The 14,182-nt window shown below is 38.4% G+C and overlaps 1 protein-coding gene across 1 annotated transcript in view; it reads right to left on the bottom strand.

Moving 5' to 3' along the window:
- Window positions 1–14,182, bottom strand: part of kank3 (KN motif and ankyrin repeat domains 3) — a 30,841-nt gene that overhangs the window by 3,893 nt on the left and 12,766 nt on the right. The window contains exons 2-9 of the mRNA XM_079827494.1: window positions 6,592–6,673; window positions 4,916–6,517; window positions 4,169–4,274; window positions 3,718–3,942; window positions 3,451–3,541; window positions 3,107–3,326; window positions 1,625–1,767; window positions 340–540 (exon numbers count right to left, since the gene is read on the bottom strand). Of these exons, the coding sequence (XP_079683620.1) occupies window positions 340–540; window positions 1,625–1,767; window positions 3,107–3,326; window positions 3,451–3,541; window positions 3,718–3,942; window positions 4,169–4,274; window positions 4,916–6,517; window positions 6,592–6,628 (2,625 nt within the window). The 5' untranslated portion in view covers window positions 6,629–6,673. The remainder of the gene's footprint in view (window positions 1–339; window positions 541–1,624; window positions 1,768–3,106; window positions 3,327–3,450; window positions 3,542–3,717; window positions 3,943–4,168; window positions 4,275–4,915; window positions 6,518–6,591; window positions 6,674–14,182) is intronic.

Here is a 14,182-nt window from a genome sequence, read left to right as displayed (position 1 = left end):
AAATTGTGAGATTTAAAAAAAAAAAAGCTTCTATAGCATTCAATTATAACTTTGAAAATAAAAAAGGTTACTATGCATTTTTAACCCAAAGTCTTGTTAGTTCAATCAAGTAAGACGAGCTCATAAGCAAAGAATAAGAAAAGAATCAATGCTAATAAACAAATCATGGCTTAAATTTATTTCTCTTCTTTTTGTGACACTTGAATTAGAAGGTCAAGCTGAGCTCATTGCATTGTTGAATAAAGTATTTCAAATGTCGAAAAACTCTCGAAAAGGAACAGTCCATATTTTAGTGTCATGTACAAATAGATTGTGGTTGTATGAAGGTGGTTTACTCACATTGTCCACGACTGAAATGTCACACCCCGGCTGCTCCAGCAGCAAGGAGACAATCTCAGCTCGTCCGTGTTCACTTGCACACATCAGAGCAGTGGAGCCCTCGTCATCTTGGATGTTCACATTAGCACCACAATCAAGCAGCGCTCGCACCATCTCCTGCCGCCCATGACTCACGGCCAGCATCAAAGCTGTTTGTCCCGCCTAACCACAGACAGACCAAAAGATAGACGTGTTTATCTAAAGGGTCTATGGTATCTGGCGATGTGCATCCCTTTCATTAACTTGCACTAAAAATGCTGTAATCTGTTTTTATTTATTTAAAAAAACAAGCACAAAAGCAGATATGAAATAAAGAGAATTTAGACAATTAAGCCAGACTGATTGTAATATCTGAAAATCATTGCATTACATACAAAATATCAAACCAAGTGGCATCTACAAATATTCTCAGAATGTTACTTGTCTGAGATTAACTTTCTTTAAAATGAATGCCACTTTGTTTTTTTAATCTAATAAAATGACATCCATATATTTTTAAGTGTATAAGACTTTTGGCTGATATCAGAAAATCTTTTGAATGGCACAATCGTTTGGGGTCGGTAAGCTTTTTTAATGTTTGTTCAAACAGAGTAATATTGTGAAATATGAAATATGCTTTAATATATTGTAAAATGTAATTTATTCCTGTCAATGGCAAAGTAGAATTTTCAGTGTCAAATGATCCTTCAGAAATCCTTCTAATATGCTGATTTGATCCTCAACAAACTTTTCTTATTATTATCAATGCTGAAAACAGTTGTGCTGCTTTTATTTGTCTGGAAACTGTGATCATTGTCTTTACTGTCACTTTTGATTATTTTAATGTGTCTGTGCTTAATAAAAATATTAATCGTAAAAGCAAATTCTTATTGAACCCAAACTTTTCAATGGTGGTTGTATTCCATATTGAATGGAGAGCAGTCTGTGACCACCAAATGAGTTTAGAAATGTATAAATTGAAAGGCGTCATAAGTCCAACAACATCTATCTACATTTCAAAAATAAAAGTTCCGGGGTTTTCGCAGTGATGCTATAGAAGAACCATTTTATGTTCCCTGAATCTTTCAGTGAATAGTCCTTAACATGTTGACCTTTTGTGCAACGGAAAGAACCCATGTTAGATTCATCATGGAACAATAGATGCCAATAATGAACCTTAATTTTCAAGAGTGTAACTTGATGAGTCATATTCAAATTAGCAGAGGATATAATCGCAGATGAATATCTAATTAACTGGGTGACTTACTTGGCTCGCCTTGGCATTAACGTTGCCCAGACGGAAGAGTTTCTGGACCACTGCCATGTCGTCCTCTTCCTTCACTGCTGAAAGGGCTGCCAGCATCACAGCTGTATATCCGGCTTTATTCTGCTGATCAACATTGCACATGCCTGCACATGAACACATCCAAAGCTGAATATACATTGCCTGAAGTTGCCTGTATTGTAACAATGTCCCAAACTATTGGACAAAGATTCTGAAAGAGTATGTGTATTTCAGTTATCTTTAGTCAGATGCATTTACATAGTTACTGTGCCTCAGATACAATCAACTGAAACTGTGTCTGTAAAGGTGTGAAACAAATAGCCCATACAGCCATATGGCCCATAGACACTGATAGGTGAATCAATTGGCCTATACCGCCAGACGGCCCATAGAATTAGAATATCTAAACAGTGTATTGCAGGACCTCCAATGGGAGGTCCTAACAGCATTGTATCTATTGTTTGTAGAAGATAAAGTTCTGTTCCACAGACAGAACTTTGGGTTAAGATTCTTTGAAGGCTGACACATTAACATCACTGCTGAAGAACTGTGCTACACAACTACCTTCAATAAATTCTTCTCCCCACACAAACTCTGGTCAAGCTTACTTATTTTATGTATTATAGAGATCTTGACGAGCCACCCAAACAACCGCTCGGCCAAATATAGAGAAATCTAATAATGGACTTTACTGTATAAAACTTGACCTCCAGTAACAAATGAACAAGATAAAAATACACAAACTTGGATGATAAATAAAAGGTAACAACAAGACAAGACTCACTTAAACATGCAATATAGTGAGGCCATGTGACAACAATGTTGTATACTACTGTTTGAACGACTAGCATTGTCTAATGCATTTTGTTTCAGACAACATGCACTACACAGTATTCACTATATAACAAAAACACGCTTTTCTTAGCATTAAGCTAAGGAATGTAGCTGGGTGCATTTTCCCATGGTTTAAGACCCATTCACACCAAGAACGATAATTATTAAGATAAATATATTAGCGTCCACACCAGCGGACGATATTGTTCTGTTTATTCTAAGCACATGCTGCAGTTTTGTCATCTGCTGCTTTAAATGCTCGAGCAGGATGGATTCTGATTGGCTGAAAAAAACATTCTGAAAGTGATTCCAATGAAATTGTTTCTCTGTGCCATTAGCGTTGTAGTTGCAATGTGGACTTTGCTATTCTTTTATATTTATAATGATCTTTATCGTTATCATTTATGTTATCGTCCTTGGCATGAACGGGCCTTTGTTCAACTCTGCTAGCTGTATATTTTAAGGACACCAAAAGTTGATGCATTCTCAAACTTACATTTTATTACATTAATTCCCTTGCAACAGAATGAATTCAGCAACACTATTAGGTACTGGTTGTTATAATCTCAGTTTTGGGATTGCATTGCTTATTACCATGTTATTCTGAAAAATAAAAAAAATTATATTAACCTGTGTCAAGCAGCAGGTCCACAACAATGAAGTTGGAATGGGAGACGCTGTAGTGTAAAGCAGTGTTGCCGTTGCCGTCGGTCATGTTGACTATGTGTTCCAGCAGGACGGGGGAGACCTCTGAGAAAGCCATCAGGTAATTCGACACACGTAATTGCTGGGCAATCTTTGCACTGGATACTCGGAACCACTCCAGCTGAATGGTATGAGTGCTGGACAACTGTGCAAGTTAGCAAAGCAACAATAAACTTAATAGTTAATTGTCAAGTTTGACTGGAAGGAACTGATTAATTTAGAATAATAACCACAATGGGAATAAAAGGAAATGTGTCATTTGTTCCTACCACTTCTTTACTCTTCACAGTTTTTGCTCCATCATTAAGGTGGTTCTTCAAAATTAGACAAGCCTCGCGCATTTTGGCACTTAGTTCAAACCTGTAAGATAATATCAATTTAGTGTTGATGAGAACAAAATGATAGACCTCAATTTTTTGCTAAAAGTAATTTTTAGGAGGTTAAAAGACATGTGGACTAAATGACAAAACTTTATTTTTATTTGTGTCTTATTATATGTGGCATTTCAGTCATCCTAAAAATCTACATGCACTTACTTTTCCTTCACTTCCTCTGCCTGATCCTTTAAATCTTCAGTCCCAGCTGGCATGTTTTCATCACTATCAGTTTCATCCACATTTATATTCATCTCTTCTTCAGATGTATCCTCTAGATCTGCTTCTTCTTCCACGCTGCTGTCTGAACATGCACCAACCTCACTTCCATCAGAGGAACTCTCTTCATCCTCTTCTTCATCCTCTTCACTAGAGGTCGACTCATACCTGTAAGAATTTAGGCAGATACATTTTGTATAGTATCTTCAAATATAGTATCAAAGCCATGTTGGAAGCCAGTGATATACATACAGTACACTTGTTACTTGGCATAAGATTTATTATCATTCATAAATTTCTTTTATCATATTGCTGTTGTTGTCATTTTATAAAAGCAATAAGCCGTGTGAGGCACTCGTATCTCATTATTTAAAAATGTGCTCTTGCAACTCACCCTCCATTTAGAATTCCAACAAACTTCAAGCTCTTTTTGCCACTGGAAGCTGCACCAGCACCACTCCCATCCTTCCTCTTCATGATAGATTTCAGAGGGCCTGCAGCTTTATAGCAAAGAAATCACTTTTAAAGGGTTTTTCCTATGGACAATTTTTTCCTATTTTTGTGTTCTCAAGCCACCAAACACTGTTGCCATGCAAAAGAACGGCCAGAACGCATTAAACGTTTTCTATTTTAGTTGAAAATGGTGTCATGTAAGCAGCCCAAAGTAAATAACTATTACATGTTTTTTTACAATGGAAATAAATCAATCAAAAACTTACTTTAGCTGGAAAATAACTTTTTTCTAGAGCTGCTGTACAGCCAAAACAAACTCACTTTCATTAATTTCCTATTATCACTGTAAAGCTGCTTTGAAACAATCCTTATTGTAAAAAGAGCTATATAAATGAAGGTGACTTGACTTGACTTGACATATTTATTTTAATCAACATGAAACGGCATTCTCAATCCGTTTAAGATAAAGTATATTCAACAAGAAATAAATGTATGGTGGTATTTGAGTTTTGAGTGACCTGTATTACATAAATGCAAACCGGCTTTATATTATTGCGGCATTTATTACTGGTTAACTCCTAGCAAAATGGCTGCATTACATACAACGATAATTGTGCATAGTATGACCATGTACATGCTTTACAAAAGTAAAAAATTCTGTTGACATTTAAAAAATAGCAATGCTTACTCTCAGCAGAAGTTGTCTGTTCTTCACAGTCTTGTGTTTCATTGACATCGAGACATTCCCACTGGATACCAATGCTTACTAGCTCCACATTTTTTTCCTTTGAAATTTCCACGGGATCTGTTTGAATGCTTTGGTCATTTTTTGAAAGGTACTCTGGGTCAGTCACATCTGGAAACAACACTCCAACTGAACAAACTTCAGCAGGACATGTTTGCATTTGGGCATTGACTGTCTCTGGTTTAGCTATTGTCTCTTTGTCCAACATAATCTTGGACGTCCTCTCAATTTCCTGAGCCCTTAAAGTTTCAAGATCTTGGTTGACCTGAGTTAATCGAGTCTCAAGAACCTGTATTGACTCCTGTTGAAATTTGATAGTGTGTTGCAGGGTATCAATTTCTCGTTCTGTCTCACTTTTTAGCCCTAGAAATGATTCTATTACCCAGACTGCCACATCTTCTGTATACACTCCAGTCTGAATTCCCTCATCATGCATGACATTAGCCTCAGTCGCAACAGCTGCATGACAAACATCAATAGTAGTTTCGACAGAAACATCCTTGAGTGCTTGACGATTGTAGACTACCACAGTCTCAAGAGGAATGTCACTACCTACTGCTATGGATATTTTTTCTACAGAAGAGATGGTTTCCTTTTTATCTTTTTCATCACTTTTGCATTCTGGGCTTTTATTTGAAAGTGATGGAGATGGTAGGGGTTCTGGTTGAAAGGCTCCCACTGCTGCATCAAGTTCTTCTGTTTTGTTTCGAAGTTCCATGGCCAACCTTTCCTTTTCTGCACGAAGCATGGCAACTTCTCTTTCTAGAGCTGGTACTCCCTTCACTCTCTCTTCCATCTCTTTCAGCTGCCTAAGGGCAGAGGCCATCTGTTCTCGCACTGTGTGAAGCTGCCCGGGAGGCATTATTCCTGAGTTGGAGGCTGGAGTGCTCCTTCCAGATGTCTGAGGACTTGCTCTGGTCCAGATCCCAGAAAGGGGGTTCTGAACAACAGGCGATATCTGTTGAAAGTGAGCATCTGAAGCAAGCTGGGAAGAAGCTACGGAGAAGTCCCTATTAGATCCACTTGCTTTGGAACTCACTTTGGAAAGGTCAGACAAATTAGAGCCTAAACCATTTGAAAACTGACTCTGCTCCTGTTGCAGCCGAAGGCTAGTTTCAAGAAGTGTTCTCTCTACCCTAGGGTTGCGTGGTGGAGGTGGTGGTGGCACTTTGGACCAAGTAGGTTGACTGGGACTGATCACTGGTAATGGAGAAAGTGGTTGTGATTTACTAGGTGGTGTAATTGGGCTCTGGAGAAAAGGTTGGTTAGTTTGGCCATTCTCACTGGTTGTTGAGGAAAGGGACTCAGTGGAGGTCCAGCCACTGGTCCGACCCCCAATACCCAAATTCCGCTGGTGCCCACGGTCACCCCGAGATCCCCTCCGAGGGTTCACATTAGCTCTACGAATGCTGTGTCCACTCTCGATTTCTTCAACATACTTGAGAAAATCAAGGTCCAGCTGGAATCCGTAGGGTGTCTGTACAGAATAGGAGCCACCTTGATCTGTTTCTTCCTCAGTAGAGCAACGAAAAGGGGTACTCAGATCTGCAATGAAAACATAGCAGATGTTCATCCTGAAACAGTACTATTTATCGAGAGAATAAAAAACATCTACTTACTTGGCAGTTTAGAGGTTATATGCACCGATTGGGTCATTTTATGGAGCCTTCTGTCGCCCCTCCAGAAGACAAATTAGCACACCTGCAAGCAAAAGACAAAATTCCAGTGCCATAGAAACATCAGACTTAATATTCAACAATATTATTTATCTGCCTGCATTGACACCATTGTATGAGAACTGAACTGAGCTGGAACGATCACTGTTTTCTCTAGAGCGGCTGTATCGATAAATTAACTAAATTAATACACATTTTAGCATCAGCTGAAACAAACTTTGTTGCATTATTTTCCTGTTATCACTGTAAAGCTGCTTTGAAACAATCTGTATTGTAAAAAGCGCTACATAAATAAAGGTGACTTGACTTGACTAATGAAAAAATAGTTTGGGAGCTGCAGAGCTGGTGACCTGCAACTGAACCTAAAAGCATCTCTAGACTGTTTGATTCTACAACATGTTTTTGGTCCAAATGTGTTAAATCACTGTCAAGGTTTTAAGGGTTGCTCAGTTGTTAAGAGCCAATGGTAGGTCCTGTGGCTGGTTGCATAAGCTACATAGTTTAGTCTTACAAGTTAGTCATCTATTTTTTTTCTTCAAAACTGGTCCTAACTTTTTAAAGCCAGTTACATAAAAAGGTAGATTGGTCTAATTTGGATTGGAAAAGTAAGTCTAATTCTCTTGTATAACTTCTAGTTGGTCAAACTAGTTCTTAAGACACAGTCTTAACACAAGTCTAAGCAACTGACCCCTGGATTGTCACAATTGACATGGGCTGATAATTGTGTTGATGCATGTTACATTGCACGTTTATTAGCACACACACAGCAATGATGGATAAGTCAGAGTGACACAGTTTCTAGATGAAACATGCTCCGGTCTTACATCATAGAAACAGTTGTTTTTAGACTGCACACATAGTCCTGAGGTTAAATTGTGGTTAATTTCAACACAAGATTTTGCTGACAAAAATAGATTTACAGAACAGATTTACCCCTTATAACAAGTAAATTGTGTGCAAGTCATACCATGATCTTTTTATTGTTGTAGTATAATGGGTTATTCATTACTGTTGATGCTTAGATGGCCTTTGTGCCATTCTATATATGATGTTTCATTGCTTATGTTCCCACCATTGTTATAGAAAAATTATGCATTTTTCTGCACACCTGCTTTTCTCTTTCTCTACTGTTCTTCATTTTCAATTTTGCTCTGTGTAATATCCTGGTTTAAATGACAAGAATTGCAATTGCAGTATTGCACAATTGTAGTATTGTAGCATTATTAATTTTGCAGACTTATAAATTGCTTGTCTTTTTCTTAATTTCTATTTTTTTTTTATACAAAGACATCTGCAAAATAAAAATAAAGGTAAGTATAATGTTGCTACTTTAAACTTGTCCCATTTAAAGCTGCAGTCCGTAACTTTTTGCTCTCTAGCGGTTAATAAAAAGAACTGCATGCGTCTTGCGGAAGAACATTGCAGCCAGAACTACTTCTCTCTGTTTATGTCTATGGCGAGTCACGCAGGTACTGTGCTCCTCAGCAGCGGTTCCTACCAGTCCGGTGTGAAATAGCCCCAATATAAACACTTATTATAAGTGTACCATAATGATTCAGGGTATAAGACAAAAACACGGGTTGGAAAATGGATTCATGTTGTACATTCTCATTATATAAATCTTGAACACAAAAAAGTTACGGACAGCAGCTTTAATGTACTATAAGAATTGATCAAGTTTGATTAATTTTGTGCTTCATTCTTGACGTGACTCTGGATTGTAAATATCATTATACAACACCCCATGTAAAGCTAAATAACTTAATAAACTTAGAAGATACGCAATGACACTGAACAAGTATACAATTCTGATGTTCAGTGCATCTACTGAATTAGAATAAAATATTTTTGAGAGGGAATATAGGGGTTTTCTTTGGGCATGGTACCATAACGCAACAAATTATATTATTAACGTTAACACTTTTAGTGAATTGTTGACTTTAAAATGCCATAGTACTTATGTCACCCTTTTACATTAAAGGTGCAGTAAGCGATTTCAGAGAAACACTGTTGATATTTGAAATCATCAAAACACTCACGCCCTACCCAAAAGTATCACATGCCCTGCTCCCCAATATCCATACTATCCATCCTAAATAATATGTGAGATTAGAATAAGCTTGTCCCAAAACAGTATGTTAAAAAGATGGTCTACTATTTCTGATATATTTTCGAAGTGTGCATCTGTGCACACTATAAAGGCTAATATTACCCACAACCCATTGTGCTTTGGCGGAGGATTCGGCTCAGAACTACAAACATGAATAAAAAGTGTTTAAAAACTACAAAACATGGCTGATATGCGCCATGAGGTTTAGATAAAGGTTTGAGTGATTAATAATCAGTTTAACCTGATAAGAAATATTTATTTAATATTATTCGTGTTATATTTCATCTGCAATGTGGATGTTTGGCCATTAACTTTCTCCACATGAAAGACCCACGACTGCAGATCAACGTGCTACTGCATTCTCTCCAATATGGTATGAAATTAAATAAAATGTGGAGGATTTTAACTGTGACAAGATGATTGACAGGCCAGTTTACAGTGACAGGATTCATGTCAGGATGCAACGCTAAGACGCAATTTTATGACGAGATAGTAAAAAAAGCTTGTCTACTCTTTTACTACACAGTTGCTTCACTTACTTTGTGTTTACTTTTGCTACACACTCAATTTTTTTTTACTTTTTCTTCACAAAAAGAGTACATACTTTTAGGGTGTAATACAGGCGAATTGGGACGCAGCAATGCCTATCCTATCTTGATAGCTCCGCACCCAAATTCTCGAACATGCTATGCAGCACAGGCACCTCCTTACTCATGAGTATATACACCCCTTACTGCTGATTGGCTACAAGTGTGTTTTGGTGAGTATGGAGTATCTCTGCAGAACAAAAGTGGGTGTTTCTAAATTTGTGGGTTTATAAATCACACAATAAAATTATCCCCTTCACCCGACTCCACCTCTAAACCCTACCCACACTGTGATATGAGCAAATCAGGTAGCGCAGTGGAAAACGCCCCTCTGTTTATGGCCTCGCCCACTGATCAGGTAACTCCTATTACTATCCTGCAGAGACAATAGGCTTGTTCGACTTCACCCAGCGATGCGCAGACCGATCGGCGGCTGACTTGAAGCAGTGCATGCCGGTTAGAAATTTTGTCCGACTTGAGGCAGCGCCGACGCCACGTGACAGTGACGTATGTCAACAAAGTGCCGCGAGAGCGATTCGAGAGCAGCCGGCGATTACAGCCGTGCAGTTTCTCAAGAGCAGCTGCACAAGGCTGCACGGACTCTGATGACGACACAGCTGTTCCAGGATTGGCCAGATTCACCGCATGACAGCGATGACGTGTGTTTCGTGTTTATTCTAAAACCTTCAGCTCCACTAATGCGCACAAATCTGTTTTTTATAACAGTAAAACCTCATTTCATGTAGTCGCGATGTTATATTGTCATGTTTATCAAAATAGAACTGATTAAAAACATAGACCCCACTTCATTGATAGTGTAGGCTTATATGTTGAACTTTATTCTTGTACAAACACACGCTGTATTAAGCAGTGCATAAAGTATTACATGACAATAATGTCTCTGAAACATCTGTGTATTGCCAAATATTGCATTTATTTCACTTCAGCTGATAAAGTGTGCAGACACAGCGCGAGCGTCACTGCGGGAAGCAGAAAGTGTCCGACTTCACGTCTCCGTTTGCAGCTCCTCCCCGCCTGCACGCGGCTACTCTCGCCGATCAGTTGCTTCCAGCCGCAGCCGATGTCGAACACACCTTTATACTTGGTTGTGGTGCTCGGTCCGATCCACTTTCAACAGTGTTTCTCAGAAATCACTTACTGCACCTTTAATGCGCGGATTTCAGATGACGCAGCTCTGCATAAACACGCACCCATGCTCATTTACCCTATTCATTAACAACATGTTTTCTTATTTCACTTATCTCTGTGCCTTAATTATTATATTGATTAATAATACATTGTTAGCTAATCTGTGTGCTTTGTATATGTGCATTTCTGAAAAAACATGGACAAATCACTTTAAATTGTAATGTAGATGCATGCATTTTTCTGTGAAGCTGCTTTGAACGATATGTATTGTGAAAAGCACTATACACATAAATGTGAATTTAATTTAATTTAATATAATTTAATGACAGTAAGAGCCGGCATTAATAAAACCCGAGGATCATATTTTACAGCCTGATTTAAGAATGATAAACAGCATTTTGCATCTCAAAGGAAGAAAATCTGGCCTTTTGTACAAAGAAGTTCACTGTGCTCAATGTCTTAATTTGCTTATTTGATCAGTGACCTTAGAGCAGAATCTTAAATATTTTTCAATGTGGTCCCCACAGCACAAACTTACCATCTAAAATACTGTATCACTATATCATGGCACCACTACATTCATTTTATATGATTTCAACATATAACACACACCTCACATGTTATTAAAGGATTAGTTCACTTTCAAATTAAAATTACCCCATGATTTACTCACCCTCACAACACAGGTGTATGACATTCTTCTTTCTGATGAACACAACCAGAGTTATATTAACACATTTAATCCCACCGGTCACAATAGTGACCGTAAAAAAATGTTTCATTTCTAAGGCTATAAAAATGTTACTGAATGATCTATCAATGCATTTCCAGCAGATATTGAAATAATAAAGGGTCTCAATGAAATATGTGCAGTGTCGCATGTTTACTGTAAATTGTCACATGACCAGAGCTGTTTACTTCCTGTTTGTGCCAAGAGAAGAGGATGGCAGCAGGAAAGCTCCCAAAGAAAAGGCTGGTAAAGTATGTTAACATAAAGATAGGACATAGATTTTTGGTACACATCTTGTTTAAGGCGTCTAGTATTGATATAGGCATTTGCAATTACTCAACTTTGTTTAATGTGGTCATAGAACTCACAAACATGTCATCGGCAACAATAGTGACCGGTGGGATAACCCATTGTATCTACATACTAATACACATAGGCTAACTGTTCTACCTTCCTTTCTACCTAATTTTACACACACACACACGGTCACGTCTCCTCCGATGTCTGATCTCCCCACACACACACACACACACACACACACACACACACACACACACACACACACACACACACACACACACACACACACACACACACACACACACACACACACAGACAGACAGAAACTCACACACACTCACACACACACACACACAGAAACTTACACACACACACATGGTCACGTCTCCTATGATGTCTGATCTACACACACACACACACGCACACACACACACACACACACACACACAAACACACACACGGTCACGTCTTCTCTGATGTCTGATCTCCACACACAGAAACACATACAAACACACATACACAAACACACACACACACACACTCACACATGGTCACGTCTCCTCTGATGTCTGATCTCCACTCCACACACACACAGACACACAAAAACAAAAAAACAAAAAAAAACATACACACACACACACACAAAAACACACACAAACACACTGCACAGGTCAAATAGTCCTATATTAAATCAATACAATGGTTGATACAACACAGTATCCCACCGGTCACAATTGTGACCGATCATAAAACACTTTTTCACACACTTTTCCATGACAATTTCAAAAAATGATGATTGATTGTTTCAAAGGGATACTAATGACACATGATTTGGATATTTTTGTGTCTGGGAAAAATTTGGGATTAAATGGGTTAATAAATATCCTGATGTTTCCAAGCTTTATAATGGCAGTGAACAGGGCCAACGAGTTTGAAGCTCAAAAAATGCATCCATCCTTCATAAACGTACTCCACACGCCTTTAGTTCATCAGTATATTTATTAATATAACTGAAAAAAGAAAGTCATATACACCTAGGATGGCTTGAGGGCGAGTAAATCATGGGGTAATTTTTTTCATTTTACAGTGAACTAATCCTTTAATAATATCACATTCTGCACATTTTTAGGATGGTAAATTTCAATACCAATGGACAGAGCAGGCCATGGAAATATAGTTAAAACACACTTACGCCCTTTCAGAGGAGGGGAAGCATGTTACACATAACTGTTTTCACAGAGCCCCAGGCACATTCCATCAGACACTTCCTATTTCACACAGTGCTAATATGACCAGGCTCGGACATGTCATTCAAGCACAAAGACTCCACAAAGGCAGCAAACGGCTTGAATGCAGGATATAATGAGCAAACTGTTGGGCCAAAGAAGAAAAACAGGAGCACTACACTGGTTTAAGTAGTGCTGGCAAAGGCTGTGTCTAATTAAAAGCATACTGCGTACCGTTTGATCACATTTAACGGGCCAAAGCAGTTTTTTCCACTGATTGAGCAAAGTAACGGTACCACGTGGAGACAGAACCCGAATGCTTCAATATGTTTTGCATTGGACACTAACTGTGTATGCCGCAATGCAGCACGTTGTTCATGCAGCTGACCAGGTTTCCAGTCCCTGCGACTATAGTCTAGCCTGTCAACTCAAAGCATGTTCTCTTGATTTGCAGCTTGCAGGACTTCCCCGTCCCTCCAGCTGTGAGCTGAGAGGTATCACTGTGTTTGCCTGCTGGTAACAGCCTAATTACAAGGCAAGAGGGGAAAAACACATTCCTGTCTACCTCCTGCGCCTCTCAACCAGCATGCTACAAACATGCCAGGCTCACAAAAACAAAAGCATATCCACCATTTGACAAAGAACTGAACATTTACACTGCAAGACGAAAGTTTGGACACACCCACCCTTTTTTGGCATTATGGTTTTCCACATTTTGGAATAATAGTAACATTATCAAAACTACAAAATAACACAAATGTAATGTTTTGAACATTGATCCAGCTTCATTAAGTGATACCTGGGAAGCATTCCGAACATTATAAAAGAAGTTTCCACATATACTGGACAGTGTATGGATATTTGTCAACTACACTATTTTAAGTGAAAAATCTTCAGATATTTAAGAAAATGAGAGGCATAAATTCAATCGAGTTCAAATGTCTGGTTGTTGTATATCATCTATTTCAGTGCTTGTCAAGTCAAATCAGAAGAAAACTAACCCTGTATCTTTCATTTTTTCCATTTAGTTCTGGTCCATAAAAGTAAGAGCTTTGTGAATAACATTCACCACTTTGAACATGGGAACAGTGACTTCTCAGAGCAGGCAAATAACTCAAACAAATCTTCCACTGTGGCGTTGTCTGAATGGGAGTCATGTTTTGAAAGTGACCTCATAGCACTCCCTCCCATTTTCCTGCAGAGGAAGCAGGAGGTCTCTATTCACATTATATATTATGTGAACTCTGCAGGCTGGGCAAGGACACATCTTACTTATAACATGGACAATTTTTATGAGTGGGCAGTCCCATAAAAATCTTTGACAGAGCCTTCTAACAACAGCCTTAAAGCATTTTCTGGAAATTGTGTCCAATCACATGACTTGAAGGAATAGTACGCCAAACAATGAACATAATGTGTCATCATTTATGAA

This window comes from Gobio gobio (assembly GCF_949357685.1).
Source record: "Gobio gobio genome assembly, chromosome: 10".
In the NCBI taxonomy this organism is placed as follows: Eukaryota; Metazoa; Chordata; class Actinopteri; order Cypriniformes; family Gobionidae; genus Gobio; species Gobio gobio.
The sequence above is the reverse complement of the archived record's forward strand: the minus strand, read 5'-3'. Positions and strand labels throughout refer to the sequence as shown.